Source organism: Phascolarctos cinereus, unplaced genomic scaffold, assembly GCF_003287225.1.
Source record: "Phascolarctos cinereus isolate Bilbo 61053 unplaced genomic scaffold, phaCin_HiC Scaffold_2;HRSCAF=192, whole genome shotgun sequence".
Classification (NCBI taxonomy): domain Eukaryota; kingdom Metazoa; phylum Chordata; class Mammalia; order Diprotodontia; family Phascolarctidae; genus Phascolarctos; species Phascolarctos cinereus.
In genome coordinates, this window is record NW_027555625.1 from 20597196 (window position 1) to 20613235 (window position 16040).

Genomic DNA, 16040 nt, shown 5'->3' on the forward strand with positions numbered 1-16040 from the left:
AAAGCCTCACCACCCAGCGCTGGCAGTGATGGGGGCCATGTCTGGCTAGACCAGGCATGCAAGGTGGGGCTGGAGAGAAGGGGGAAAGATGGCACCATCATTCCTGACATCATCCCCTGGGGCTCAGTTACAAATCCTGCTTTTGTTAGCTCTAACGAGGCTGTTCCTTGCAGAAAGCAAATTTACCTGGTGGGATGGGAGACTGACTGGGAGAAGAGAGGCAAAGAGAAAGGGAGAAAGCAAGAGAAAAGGAGAAAAGAAAGGACAAAGGCCAGACAGAAAGAGAAAAAGGAGAAGACAATGAATGAATAAAAACTACCCCTTCCAGCCTAAACCCACTTCAGAAAAAAAGACATAGTCTAATACATTTTCCCCAAACAAAGAAAATCCTAGAAATACCTTCCCGTCTAAATATCTTTTAGCCTGACCCATTTGAAGGAAGACTCCACCTTCAAGAAACAGGACCGCTCCAAACTTCCAGTTGGGAGACCAGACTCTAAGGCAAAGCCAAGATATCCTCCAGGCTTCCTCCCCTCTGACCACTGACCTCCCCACCTTCCTATAAGTCCCAAAAAAAAACCCCACCCCCTGGAGGAAGCCTTCTCCTTCCCCAAGCCCTCTTAATTCCAGGGTCTTCCCTCAGTTAATTATTTCCCATTTATCTTGCATAAAGCCTGCTTGGTATTTATGTCGTCTCTTCCATTAGATTGTAAGCTCCTTGAGGGCAGGGACTGTCTTTTGCCTCTTTTTGTATCCCCAGTGCTTAGCCCAGTGCCTAGCACACAGTAGGCACTTAATGTTTGCTGAATGAATGAAGGAATCAGCTAGTTCAATACTGTGATGTGTAACACTGGACTGGGAGAATATCATTCTTAGGAGGTGGAAGATACACTGACTCTGAGGTCAGAGGACTGGGTTTAAATCCTGCCTCTGATATCTACTACCTGGGTGACCTTGGACTGAAGTCATCTATTCTTCCAGGGCCTCAGAGGGAGGCCCCTACCAGCTCTGGACCTACAAACCTGGACATTTTTACACTGAATGAAACACCTTCCCAGCCAAGATTTCTGTCCAGACAGGGATTATGACCCATATTTCAGATGAGGAAACTGAGGCCTGCAGAAGAAATCAGTCTTATCACACTCCAAGTCCAGATCACTCTCCACTATGCCACCCTGCATCTGGTCTGGGCCCTGAAGGAGATAGGTAGGCACTTGGTGCTAGTAGGGAGGGGCATTCCAGGGCTCATGGGACAGCATGACCCAAGGCCTGGAGGTCAGGAAACAAGGGGCGTGGAGATATGAGGGAAGAGCATGAGAAGCCCGGCTTGGCAACAACAGACAGAGAAAGAAGGGGGGAAAAGGAGGAGAAGAGAGACAAAGAGTACGTTTATTAAGTACTTACTATGTGCTCGGTACTGAGCTAAGCACTGAGGAACAAATATAAGCCAAAGAGACAGTCCTTGCTCTCAAGAGGCTTAATAACAAACAAAAGGAAACTGGAATGTGAGGGGTGGGCAAGGAAGAAGACCCTCACAGAGCGAAAGCTGCTGGGGAGGAGGAGGAGAAAAAGCTGGAGGGTGAGATGGAGAGCTAGGAGTGAAGTCAGCATGGACAGCGAGTTTTCCTTCCTTCCTCCCTTCCTTCCCTCTTTCTCTTTTTCTCCCTTCCTCTCTCCCCTTTCTCCTTTCTTTCCTTCTCCCCCTCCTCCAGGGGCCAGGGACTCACCCATCAGAGAAGAGGGCCAAGGGGCAGAGGCAGCTCCAATATCAGATCACAGAAAACCTTGAATGTCAGACAGAAAAAAAAGCCTGGCCCTTCTTCTCTAGTCAGTTCTGTTCAACAGCAGCCAGCTGTATGAAGGTCTCCCAAGATCCCCTGAAACTCTCTGCTCTCAATGTGGCTTCCCTGGGGTAGATGCATCTCAGGCCCAGAGTGGGCACTTTACTATTAGAACACAATGATAATCCTCACAAAATTAGCAGCCAATGATAGAGGGAGGGCTGGGGATCTGGGGTCTAGAATGGTCTCTGTCACCTTGGACATGTCCCTACTTTCTCTAAGCCTCAGCTTCCTTCTCTGTTGGGGCCAGAGGACCTCAGGGGGCCTACCCAACTCTGGCGAGAGGAGCGACTCATCAGATATTCTGGGGGCTCCCAGCCTGCTGGGAGACTCTAGGAAGACTGGGCCGGGAGCCAGAAGGCAATCTGAGGGATCGGCCAAAGTTTTGGACTTGGCATCAGGCAGACCTGGGATCCAATCTCACCAGACATTCCCTAGCCATCTGACTGGAGGAGAATCTATAGGCTATCCTGAAAGGAAGCTTCTCCATCTCTCAAATGTGGAGGAAAGACATGACAGTGTCAGGGAGACCTGAGTTCAGACAAGTCACTTAACTTCCAAAGGCTTTCCTTACCTATAGAATGGCAGAGTGGACCTCCATTAGACTAGCTTCAGAGGTCCCCACCACCTCTGAGTCTGCGCTCACAACAAACTGCCTGAGGGACTAGGGTCAAGTCCCTTACAGTTCCAGGGCCCAGGCAGCTGGCTAAGAGCTGGGAGGAGCCAACCCACACTGGTAAAGGGAGCTTCCTACAGTTGAGGCAGATGGATAACGGACAAAGCACTGGACTCAGAGTCAGAAAGACCAGCGTTCAACTCTTGCCTCAGACACTTGCCGGCTGTGTGATCCTGGGTAAATCATTAGCCTCTCCCCCTCAGTTTCCTCACCACTAAGTTGGCGATGACAGCACCTACTTCACAAGGTTATTTTAATGAATGAGAATCGATGTAAAGGATTTTGCAAACCTTAAAGCCCTATATAAATGCTAGCCATTATTACTATCATACTCACTATCATCCCAATGAAATCAGAGATCAAGTTCAAAAAAAAAATTTGGAGATAGCAGAACCCACAAGGCATGGGGATGGCCTCAGAGGTCCCTCTTTCTCCTAAAGTTCTAGGCTTCTCCATCCTTCACTCAGCAGCAGACCCAAAGGCCAAAGATTCCAGTCCTGCCTTTGCATGTCCTGGTGAGGTACCTCAGGGATGATAAATGTCTCATAACACACACACACACACACACACACACACACACACACACATCCTCCAAAGATATTCTAATTAAGATAAGGAAAGGGGTTGGTCCTATGATATCATCAGTTAAGGGAATTCCCAGATGAAGAAACTTCCTCTGCCAGTGAAGGGTCTCCTGGCACAGAGTCATTGAGTGGTCTGCCAAAGGTCACACAGGCAGCGGGCAGCAGAGGCAGGAAATGCAGCCAGGTCTTCCCTGGAACTCTACAGCTGGCTCTTTTTCCATAATGTCTCCCTTTAATTTATATAACAATAATAAGAATAACAACAATAAATGTTATAATAATGACTGTAATATATTACAATACATAAACGTGTATTTTTCCATAATGCCTCCCTTTAATTTATATAACAATAATAACAATAACTGTTATGACTATATTAGAATACTTAAGTGTGTATATTTTTATGTGTGTGTATAGTGTATAGATACATACATACATATGCACATGTGTATACACACACACACACACACACACACACACACACACACACACACACCCCACTAATAAACGTTCTTCAGGACTTGGCAGTGACCCCAGACTGGCCAAAGCTCTATGAGCAAGGGGAGCCACAATGCATCTGTCATTCAAATCTCTGCCCCTCTTCACCAGGTTGGCCAGAGGGTGATCCATTTTCATCTTTCAGAGGCCACCCACTAGGTCCCAGAGGAGCTGGGATCTGCTTGGGGAGAAGAGCCCACACCTGGGCAAGCTTCTTCCTCTCCTCTCTGAGCCTGTTTCTCCAAGTGTCCAACGAGGGTGTTGGACTCAGTGGTCAGCTCTGGATCTATGTTCCTGTGACCTCTCTCAGCCTTGGTTTCTTCATCTGAATAACAGAGATGGTCATCACTAACATTTATATCAGCTTCAAGGTTTCCTGAGTGAGTGCTTTCCATCTGTTCTCTCATCTGATTCTCGAGGCAGTCGTGTGAGGTAAGGGCCATCACAAAGTCCATTTGGCAAATGAAGAAACTGCAGCACAGAATCAGTCACAAAGCTAGTAAATCAATGTCTGGGATAGGCTCTGAACACGGCTCTCCCTGACTCCTAGTCAGACATTCTACCACCTGCACCCCCTCGCACCACAGACACCTACATCGCAGCCTGGTTCCAAAGATCAAAGGGCTTTGCTAAAGCATTATTAAAAAACACCAGTTTTTAATCCCAATTTCTTTAATTTATGAATAGGAAGAGAAATGGGCAGAAATGGGTGTCATCCCCAGCTGCTGCCACCAATTGGGTGGACTTGTTTATATGGCCAGACCCCACAAGCCTCTCCTACAAAGGCTCTCCCCTCATCAGAGACCTCCAAGTGTTGCTGGTCATGCAGTTTTCTGACCTGAACTGGAGGTCGGCGGATAACACTCAGGAAACCACAAGGCCACCTTCCCGCTGACTATCTTTGAGCAAGGACGCTTTGGCAGAGGACAGCACCCCTGCCTGGAGCTGGCCCTTCACACACACAAACAGAACTACAAATCATCCTCCCTTCCCCCCATCCCAGCCACCCACTTAAATATAGGAGGAAATCCTTGGTCCCGGGCAATCTGTTCGTGCGGGCAATCTGTTCGTGCAAACGACACAGCCAGGATGAGGTCAGCATGATGTCATTGCTAGCGCATCAAGGCCTTCCTAGCTCTGCTTCCCCTCACCCCAAAGGCCAGTGGGGTGAGACAGCAAGAGCTCAAAGCCACATCAAGGTAGCATTTGTATATCTGGAACTTCATGGAACCAGCCATACTGCCGATGAAAACTGAGAGTGGACACAAGAGGTCTGGAGTCAGCCAGAGAAGATGGCAGCCACCATGATGGTGAAACTATCATGATATCACTCACCCAGGCTCGAGGCAGCCCATGGCCAGTCTTTAGAAATGCTCGTCAGTGTTCCTAGGTGCCAAAAACACAGTCCCACAATACAAGCCAGCATCACCAACACAAATACATTTGCCAAGAGATCAGAGACTTTCCAATGGATGGAGCCTTGGAGGTCATCGGGAGCAGAATTTCTTTGACTATTTTTGTGTTCCGGTCCCCTCAGCAGGCAGTCTGGCAAAGCCTAGGGACCCCTCCACAGGATCGTGTTTTTAAAATAAAATACGCAGCATTGCAAAGGCAACCAGAAGTTAGGAAAATAAAGATGTATTTTTTCCCCATCTATGTTCACAAACTACCTGAAATCCATCCATGAACCCATAGATTAAGAAACCCTGATCTCAAACAGCCCACTCCTGAAGAAGGGCAGCTGGGTGGCTCAGTAGATGGAGGGCTGGGCCTCGAGTCGGTAAGACCTGAGTTCAAATCTCACCTCAAATACTTACTAGCTACGTGACCCTGTGCAAGTCTCTTCACCCTGTTTGCTACAGTTTCCTCATCTGTAAAATCCAGTATCTCTGCCAAGAAAACCCAACATGCAATCACAAAGAACAGGACAAGACTGACCAACACTCCTGAAGAAGAGAACACTTTTACGACACCTCCGACCAAGTCACCCAGCCTGTACATTCACACCTTGCAATGACAGAGCTCACGAGTTCCTGAGAAAATTCATTCCACAGTCAGACAAATCTAATCATTAAAAAGCTAATATGCAATTAGAAAATACATTGTATAAAGGTGAGAAAAAATATGAAATAAGGCTGGAGAGGTCATCAGTGAGGGCCCTATGGGAAGCATCTAGTAATAGAGTGGATATTGAGTGTAGAGAGAGGTTAAGTGACTTGTCCAAGGTCACACAGCTACTAAGTATCTGAAGCCAGATTTGAATTCTGGACTTCCTGACTCCAGGTCCAGATGCAGGACTCTATCCACTGCAAAAGATGGGTTTCACACCTTGGCCTTCTGACTTTAAAGACCAGTGTTCTTAGGGCAGTTGGTGGTATAGCTGGTAAAGCACTGGACATGGGGTCAGGAAGACTCCAGTTCAAATCTAGTCTCAGATACTTACTGTGTGATGAAGGGAGGTCATTTAACCTCTGCCTGTCTTCAACTGCTTCATTTGACAAATGGGATAATAACACTAACAGCCTTCCAGGGCTGTTGTGAAGATCAAAGTGAGGTGGGAATTATTACCATCGTCATTAGTGGAAGGCGGACCTGAGAAATACTTCTGCCCTACAGCCACACTAGCTCCCCAGGAAGAGGGAGGAAGAGAGCCCCATTCTGGAGCACACTACAGCCTGAAAAGCTCATTCCTCAAAGCACCACCTTCACCCCACCTTACACTTCCACCTCTGAGACATCTTCCATCGAACGGCACTGGCCTCCTTGCTGTTTTTCACCCAAGACTGTCTATCTTCCAACTCCAGGCATTTTCTCTGGCTGTGCCCCCATGCCTGGAATGCCCTCCCTCCTCATCTCCACCTCCTGGCTTCCTCTCAGTCTCAGCTAGAACTCTCCATCTGCCCAAAGCCGCTCCCAGCACCTCTCAGTTCTTCCACCTTCCCCTGCTGACCATCTGCAGCTTGTCCGTGCATACATGCTCACACGTTGTCTCCCCAGTTAGATTATGGGCTCCTCGGGGCTGCCCATACATGAACCGCCTCTTCCCTTTTTTTGTACCTTCAGCCTAAGAACGTGCCAGGCGCACAGCAGGCCCTGATGAGTGTTTGCTAAGCAGCTGACTGACTCATGAAATCACAGCCCCAGCCCAATCACTGCCTCTAAAAGCAAAGAATCAAGGAATTCCAAGAAACCTGGCCAGACTTTCAGGGATGAGGCAGAACTCACAAAATAACAGACACAGTAACTGAAATACCTCAAATGAAGCCCCAATCACAAGGCTGCTCCATGCTGTCTCACTGGCACGGTCCATGCTGGGCCTCTGAGTAGAAAGGTGGGGTGTGACTGGACTGTACTACTGCATACATGCTTGGAGAAGCCTGCTTGGGCCACTGGTTTGAAGCGGTTTTCTTTGTTACTCAAGGGAAGTGAAACACGGGGAGGGGACAGGAGAACAGCAGGGGAAACACCATTCCTGTGCTCTGCTGAGTAGAGAGGCGAGGGCCCACAGGACCCAAACGTTGCACACACTGTCACAGGAAGTCCTTCCCTATGGTCGACTGTGAGTCTGTTACAAAGGCAGGTCCAATGCGGGGAGAGGGCGTAAGTAAACTGTAAACGAGCAAAGGCATGGAAGAAAGATTAAAAAAAAAAAAAGGCTAAACTCGATGGTCTGGGAAGGGCCTTCAATCTGGCCTGAGCCTGATCGAATGAGAGAAGGAGCACCCTGACACACACACCAATCAGGTATGACTACAAAGGAGCTGCCCGCCACTGCATGAGCCCCTATTACGTAAGAAAGGCAGGCCCCCACGTTGAAAGACACTGCCAGGGTCAGATTACCCACACAAAGGTCCTCGGGGCAGGGCTGGGCAAGGCAGGGCAGGGCCGATCCCTCCTGAGGGAGGCCTCTGCTCTTTGGCCCTCACCTTGCTAAAGTCCACCCCATTCCGCCAGACTCCTGTAAGCCCAAAAGGCAGCTGGCTCCACCTCCAGGCATCGGGGCCCAAGGCCGCCAACTAGCCAACCACCCGACGACTCTGCCGAGGAAAAGAGGCAGCAGGGCCAAGGCTGGATGCCAAGTCTCAGTCCAATCCGGCACTGGGAAAGGGATGGAGGGGACACCTCTGCATCCATCTATGTCCTCACACACTTGTATGCCATCCACGACAAATACCATCCCAACCCAAAACACAACCGAGGGATTCCTACAAAAGCAAGCGTCACTCTGGGATGCCAAACTCGGAGGAACCTAAGGAGAATCCTGAAGGAGGGGGAGCCTCCCTCTAGTTCACACTGGCCAGCCACTCTCAACCAGCCTGCCTTCTGAACACCCACCCCCAGGAGCCTGCAGTCACTGTTAGGGAGACAGTGATATGGATGAATGGGAAGAATCACAGGATCACAGCTTGACAGGGAAGGGCCCTCAGAGGTCACTTTGCAAAGGAAAAAATCCCCAGGCCCAGAGTCATAACAATCCTAAGCAGCAGGGCCAACATTCGAATCCACGTCCCTTTGACTTCAGATTGTACTTTCATGAGTCTTTATTACTATTACTGTTGATAATAATAAATAATAATAATGGACATTTCTACAGCACTTTAAAACTTACAAAACACTTTCCACATGTTCCTTTATATGAGCCTCACAAGCACCTTCTGATTTGGTCAGCACAGGTTATCACCTCCACTTTACAAATGAGGGAACAGGGATCAGAGAGGCTAAATCACATAGGTAGTGTCAGTTGATGGGATCTTAACCCAGACCCATCCTGACTGCAAGCCCAGCACTCAATCCACAACAACCCCCCTCCCCTTCCTGGACATTTGACAGATGAGCGGAGTCTGAGACTCAGCCAGGAGACACACAGCTCTCAACCAGCCCAAGCCAGGACCAGAATCCCAGCTCTGACTCCAAGCTGAACCTCGGTCCACAAACCTACCCACCCAGCCTGGACAGCCTCCTTTGTAAGCAAATCCTCATCTCCTAATTGAGGGATTTTGCAATCATATGTCATCCCATACTAGCTTTGCCTAAAGCTCCCATGCACACCTATTATAACAGTAATACCTGACATTTAGACAGGACTTTGAAGTCTGTAGAAGCACTAGACACTCTCTTAGAAGCTCTGAGGTAAGCTCTACAGGTAATTATGATGCCCCTCTTCACAGGCAGGGAACCTGTAGGATCCAAGACCGTTGAGATTTGAACCCAAGTCTTCAGGATTCCAAGGCTGGTAGTGTACCCTGTTCACACATTGCTAAGTTGCTCTTCCTCAAGATGCCTCAGTGACTTGGAAAGACTTGGAAAGAGAGCAAAGAGACTTCCCACAGTATCCCATCCTCCAAGGCTCCAAGGAGTCCAGAATCCTTGGATCAGCAGGAAAGTCTGACAGAGGGGCCGTTCAAAATCCTGGGTACTACAAAGCCCAAGGGTCCAACAGGACTGAAGATGCAACTACCACCTAAGCTGTGAATTAGCTAAAGCTCAGCACTGAGAGGCAGGGGACAGACCTGGGGGCAAATGCTGGGTCTGCCACTGCCTGGCAGTGGGGGACCCCAAGCAAGGAGCCTTCCTGCTCTGGGCCTCAGTTGCCTCATGTACAAAAACAAGGAGAGGGTTAGAACAGATGGGCTCTAAGGCAAGGGGGCATCTTTTCTGCATCCCATGTCCCTGTGGCAGTTGGGGGAAGCTGATGAGCTCCTTCTGAGAAAGAAATTATCTACATATGCAAAATAAAATGCATAGGCTTCCAAAGGAAACCATCATAGTGAAATCCAGTTAGCCTATTTTTTTTTTGCATGCAAGTTCACCAAAGCCAAAGGATCTCCCCTCAGAGCCCCCAAACACATCACCCACCATCCCAGCCTTGAGCCTTCCTGGGCCCTCTGCCCCAGGTAAGCATCTGTCACCACCTCAAGGGTGGAGACAGAGGTGGGGTCAAGGAGGGAGGTGCCAACTCTCACTTCTGGCTAATTATAGCCGAGTCTCTCCAAGACTAAGGCACCGGTCACAAGGGCCCCGGAAGGCCAGCCTGGGGAAAGGATCGGGTGGGGAGGGGAAGAAGACTAGGAGGCTGTATACCAGTGGTGTTTGGGCTCCTTGGTCCCTGTCTGAGTCTGAGAGATTCAAAAAGCCCATGCAGCAGAGCCTCACTCAGTCTCAGCCATCCAGCCTTCTAACACTCACCCCCTGGGAGCCTGCAGTCAACAGAAGGGAGATTAAAAGAAAATCATCATTATCTCTCTCACCATCACCATCTTCACCATCACCATCACCATCATCACCATCACCATCTTCACTATCATCACCATCACCATCATCACCATCGCCATCACCATCATCACCATCACCATCATCACCATTGCCATCACCATCTTCACCACCATCATCACCATTGCCATCACCATCACCATCATCACCATTGCCATCACCATCTTCACCACCATCATCACCATTGCCATCACCATCACCATCACCATCAACACCATTGCCATCACCATTATCACCATCACCATCACCACCATCATCATCACCATTGCCATCGCCATCACCATCATCACCATCACCATCACCACCATCACCATCTTCACCATCACCATCATCATTTCCTCTCCAGTCATCAGTAAGTCAACAAACATGTAAGTGCCTGTGTGCCTGGCCCTGTGCTAACCACTGGGGGCAGGAACCAAGGAAAAATCACAAAAACAAGAGCCTGCCTGCCTCAAATGTCATCCCTTAGACAAGTCTCTCTCCCTGGGCCTCAGTTCCATCTCCTGTAAAATGAAGGGGCTGGTATAGATGAGCTCTATGGTCCCTTCCAGCTCTATCCTGGACAAGCCTGGGGCACTTAGGTGGCTCCATGGTGCACAGAGCACCAGACCTTGGCAAAAACCTCTTCCAGCCTCAGTTTTCACATCTGTAAAATGGAGATAATAGCGCCTATCTCGAAGGGTTGTTGTGAGGCTCAAATGAGATAATCATCGTAAAGCACTTAGTACAGTACCTGGCACATAGGAAGCACCACATAAATGTGATCTATTATCACTGTTGTGGTTATTGTCATCATGATCATGATCATGATGAAGATGATGTCTTTTAACCTCTTGGGCCTCCATTTCCTCCTTTATAAAGGGAACGGTTTGGGGTCTGGAGTCAGAAAAACCTTGAGTTCAAATCTTCCCTCAGACACTGACTGATCTCTGTGACCCTGGGTTGATAAATCCCTTCCCCTCCCTGGGATTCTCCCCTATAAAATGACCCCACGGCATCCTTCTGCTCTAAACCTATGGTCCAGTGAAATCTCAGGTACAGCTCCCATGCCAAAAGTCATGGCAGTCTTGGAAAGCTAACTCTTCAGGAAGGCAAATAATCGCTCACCATTCGTCCTGGGTTTGGGGGGTTTGGGTGGGTTTTTTAAATCTGCTGTTTGGTTTGATTCTGAGATGTGAAGGGAGGAGGAGGGATTAGAGGCTGTCCCAAAAGCTGACCGGGAAATCCAGTGTTTTACAGCAAAGGCCTTAGAGGGAGCCCAGCATCCCAGGGTGCAATGTTCTCCCCGCCCCATGATGGTCCAGGAGGCCCTGCCCATTATCACCTGAGAGCCAGCACCAGCCCCTTTGGCAGGGTAGCTGGATGCAGGCCAGCTGGAGCCCAAGGAAAAGGAAGTTCCCCGACCAGAACAAATCAGGCACTTGGTTTTAAGGATGACTTCCAATATTTGCGTAATATTAAAAGGTTTATATAATGTTAAATGATTTGCATACTGGGAAGGCAAGGAAATCACAGGATCAGAGCATTTCCCCATTCTACCCCCACAGAGGAAGTTCAGAAGAGGAAAGGAAAGGGAAGGAGCACTGATAACTTCCCTACTATGTGCCAGGCATTGAGGGAAACAAAGACAGGCAAAAAACAACAGTGCCCACCACAGACAACCATGAACAAATGAGGTGTCTGAAGGATAAATTGGGGAGAATCTCAGGGATAAAGGACATCAATGCTTCTTTGCTCATCAAGGGTCTTTTCCATGATACCTCGTTTTTACGGCGCCCTGAGCAAATCCTCCCTTCTGCCTCAATTTCCTGACCCATTCCCTCTTTGACTTCTTCTCTGCTCATGATACGAAGCATGGTCACTTCTCCTACAAGATTCTTGAGTCAGAAAGAAAGGGTCTGTAGAAGAGGGAGATTTATCTGGAAAAACTGCAGCTCCCACACTTGGCATCTGGCAAAGAGAGTGGCCCAAAATCACTCTTCTTGGCCATGGCCCAACAGCCCTTCAGGACAGGTAAAAGAAGGGACAGGTTAATCATTACAAGGCACCACAGCCTTCGGAGGGTCAACAACTTTGCCTCCCTCCCAATGAGCCCTCTGACCAGAAGTCACAGACTATCTGAACCCCACTGGCAGCTGGTCCTTCCTGAAGAGCCCTCGGAGCTCCTCCATTAGGACCAACCCTGTGGCCATCCCAGATCACTCCTGGCTGTGCTCTCTGGAGTTCAGAAACCGCACGGCGTGTGATCAGGCCATCAGCCTTCGTCTCAGCCCAATGGGACCCCAAACAGAAGGGTACCATCTTGGCTGCCACTGTCTCGTTCCTGATCACAGGCCCACACCCACCCACTGTCCCCAACAGAACGCTAGAAGACTTCACGAAGTGTGGTGGCTGCATAGCTCAGAGCCCCCAGAACGAGAGTCCCAAAGCAGGCCAGGAGGACAGGCAGCACGCTTGGAGAATGGATGAACGTCATCATCATTCCACAGGCCATGCCAGCCAGAGCCTCTGATCCAAGGGCCAAACCAGGGGAAGGGTCCAAAGGAAAAGGACCTGATCCACCTTCAAGGAAGGAGTCAGTCAGTCAGTCAGTTGGGTTGGTCAACTGGCATTTATTTGTTAAGGACCTACGTATGTTCTAATAAGAAATGCAAAAAAGTCCCGGTTCTCCAGGAGCTCACAGACCATTCAGATTCTTCTCCATTCACATTCCTAGAGTGTTCTGCAGCTTACAAAGTCCAGGCACCAGGAGAATAAGGAATAGGAGTTCTCAGAGGGAAGGAAAGGTCCCACTTCCATCTCTGCAGGACCCCAGGAGAACATAAATTCTTTCTGTCTCCTCTGTATCTGTATCCATAGGGACCTGGCTTATAGTAGGAGCTTAAAAAGTAGGAATTAAATCTCCATACATCATCTTTGCTAGCACCCCTCCCTCCATCAGTGTGCCTCTATTTGCATATTATCATGTGACTACCTCGTGCCCCCACCCCCAAGGAGGATGGAAGCTGCTACAGGGCTGGGGTAGGAGGGAGGGGATCTACAATCACAATGCCCAGAACAGAAAAGCTGGTTCACTGATTGACGCTGAGCGTTCTCTCTCAAAATGCCCATAAGTGTTGGGGCTGGAAGGAACCTCCATTTCCCTCTCCCCATTTTAAAGACAAGAAGACTGAGGACCTGGGAGTGACCCCTCCCTGCATTGTCACAGACCATAGTCAGAGGGGGAAGGTCTAGTCTAATCCCCTCTTTCAAAGATTAGGAAAATTGAGGCCCAGGGAGATGAACTGGCCTGCCTGCCAGCCAGCCAAGCAGGATTTGAATCCAGATCCCCTAACTTCAGAGGAAATGTTCTTTCCATCATTCCACACTGCCTCCCTAAGTGTTTCAACAAGGGAGACAACACAGACATATGAAAGGCCAGAAAGTAGATGTCTGTTGAGTGAATGAATGAAATTCATAAAAGTAGGAGGCCACTAGGGCTTGGGCAGCCTTCTCTCTCCTCTCTGTGGCTCTCAGCCTGCCTCCCCAGCCCAGCCCTCAGCCAGGGTGACAGGCAGGGCTGCCAGGGGCTCCTCTAACCCAGGCTATCTTCCTGACCTCAGCCCGGCCAGCTGGCCTCTCTGTGACTCAGCTTCCCCAAAGCTGAACTTGCCAGAGGTCTTCAACAGGAACGAAGGCTCAGGGAGGGGCCCCTAGGAACACTGCCCCGCCTCACCCCTGAGCCACCCTCCTCCACTTGAGGGTGGGTCCCTACTGGGGGGACAACAGGTGTAGACTATTCCCAACCAGCCAATCTGGGGGCAGGGGCCAGCTCTCAGTGACCTTGGCCATGGCCCAGCCCAAACTACCTTTCCAGCCTTATACACACTTTACCCCCCTCTCCCTCAAAGCCCATTGTGGTCCAGGCCAACTAGCCTTTGTCTCCTTTCTCTCACACAACGCTCCATCTCCCATCTCCAGGCCTTTGCGTGGCCTGTCTGTCCTTCTAGCCTGGAATGCACACTCTTCCCAATCACCTCTTAGAATTCCACAGCTCCTTCAAACTTAGCTCAAATGCCATCTCTAACATGAAGCAGCAAGACAGTACAAGGAACAGACAACTAACTGGACTTGGGAGTCAGGAAGACCTGAGTTCAAATCCAGCTTCAGATACTCACTATCTGTGTGACCCTGGACAAGTCACTAAAACACCTTTGGTCTCAGTTTCCTCATCTGTAAAATGGCAGATCATATAAAATACTATTTAGGAAGCACTTTGCAAACCTTAAAGCACCATTTCAATGGACTTCCCTACCCCTCATCCAACCATGGCTATTCCCTAATTCCCCAACTCCCATCCTGCAATTTATCTGGTGTCTGTTTTTAATATACCTATAGATGTGTAGTTTCCTCCAGCCCTTTGAGGAATGGAACTGGTCCACTGCCTGGAACACAGTGAGCGCTTAATAAATGCTCATTGACCGACTTCCCAGCCCCACTGCAGTAGTAATCTCCTTGGGCCCTTCTCTCTTGGGTCATCTGAACCTCCCAGAGTTTGAAGGAAGCCTTTCCTCCAAGCCAGTGAACTCCAGAGAACAAGGCTCCAAGGTCTCAGCTGACCCCATCTGAGTAAACATCTCATCCAGAGGCAGCTTTTACATCCCAAGCTCCGAGCCAGGACAGGGAGTCCAAAGAGAAGAAAGAAAAGCAGCCTGAGGGAGAGTGCATAGACTTACCCACCAGAGTGGAAGCTCCTTGAGGGCAGGGAAGGATTTGCTTTTGCCTACGTATTTCTAATGCTTAGCACAGGGTCTAGCATACAGTAAGTGCTAAATGTTTGCTGGCAGAAGGACTGAGGAAGCCCTCAGGGAGTTTCCACAAGGAGTGAGGAATAATGACAAGCCTGGCATGCAACAAGGGCTTAATAAATGTTTATTGAATGAATGGAGTCCAGGAGATCTCACAGCAGAGGATTACTAGCAGTGTGACCCTGGGCCTCAGTTTTCTCCTCTGCCAAAAGAGGCTAATTAACAGAACCTGGGTCACAGATTTGGTGAGATAATGTCTCTAAGGACAGCCCTTTGGAAGCTAAAACACAGGCCGATTCCTACTATCCGGCCTCTGGCCAGGAGACAATGCTGTTTCCACAGATCCCAGGGCAATGTGAACTCCGTGAAGAAGCCATCTCCAAAGAGTGGCAAGGGAGAGAGCACAACGCCGTGCACAGGAAGGAAGATGTCACAGAGGTGAGAGGAGAGCTGAGGTGTCTGGCAAGCAAGGTGAGGAGGGACAGCAATGGAGTGCAAAGGCCTGGAGGTAAGAGATGGGGCAGCAAGCCTGTGAGGAACAAGAAGCTGGCCAGACAGCATCGAGATGGGACCTCCCTCCAGGCTCCCATGGTGACAGAGGCAAGATGTCGCCCCAGATTAGTCAGGTGAAGTGCACCTGGAAAGGTCAACCGAAGAAGGATCGGGAAGGGCTTTAAATGTCAAAGAGGGGAGCTGTATTTTCATCTAGAGGCAAGCAGGGGCCATGAGAAGTGCCTGAATACTGATGTGGTCACAGTTTTGTTCTCTAGAAATACCAACTTGGCAGCTATGTGAAGGGTGGGAACAGCTAGGATAATTGCAATGCTCCCAATATAGGTGATGAGATCCCAAACTAGTGTGGGGGCCACGAGTGGAGAAAAGGGGATGGATGGATGGATGGATGGATGGACGGACGGACAGACGGACAGACGGATGGATGGATGGACAGATGGATGGATGGGAGGTATTTGGTGTGGGCAGCAGGGCTCTCAAGTACTTTGTGAATTAGCTAGCAATCCCAAGCTATCCCAAGGCTCTCAACAATCATTCTGGTCTTCTCATATTACAAAGGCAAACAGCTGGTCTCTATATCTCCTGCTCTTACCTTGTCTTTTCCGATCTCCACACCTTTCCTCAAATGGTCCTCCCCTCCATCCTTGGAATCTGCCCAGATTCTGGGTCAAGTCGCAACTCAGATGACACCTCCTCCATGATGGACTCCCCACTTTCAGCCTAAATGAAAGGGATTCCCCCTTCTTCCTACTGTTTCTCATGCTATTTTGCCTGGACAACTGCTTGCATGTGCTGTCCTTTGTATCACACACAGCTGCTTTTGTACAAGTTTTCCCTTATTTGACCATAAGCTCACTGACAGCAGTGTCAG

General features: G+C 49.3%; 1 protein-coding gene and 1 non-coding gene across 4 annotated transcripts in view; both read right to left on the reverse strand.

Annotated features, from left to right (window-relative positions):
* SLC25A37 (solute carrier family 25 member 37) overlaps positions 1-16040 on the reverse strand; it is a 49720-nt gene that overhangs the window by 13978 nt on the left and 19702 nt on the right. The window contains exon 1 of one of the 3 annotated variants that reach the window (XM_021001210.2): positions 6853-7196. The exons of the other annotated variants lie outside the window; for them this stretch is intronic. Coding sequence (XP_020856869.1) covers positions 6853-6909 — 57 coding nt within the window. The 5' untranslated portion in view covers positions 6910-7196. Of the gene's footprint in view, positions 1-6852; positions 7197-16040 lie in introns of those variants that run through there. 3 annotated transcript variants of the gene reach the window in all.
* Positions 12112-12356, reverse strand: LOC144456068 (small nucleolar RNA SNORD17). Its single transcript, XR_013484974.1, has one exon. It is a non-coding gene; the product is annotated as a small nucleolar RNA SNORD17 (small nucleolar RNA).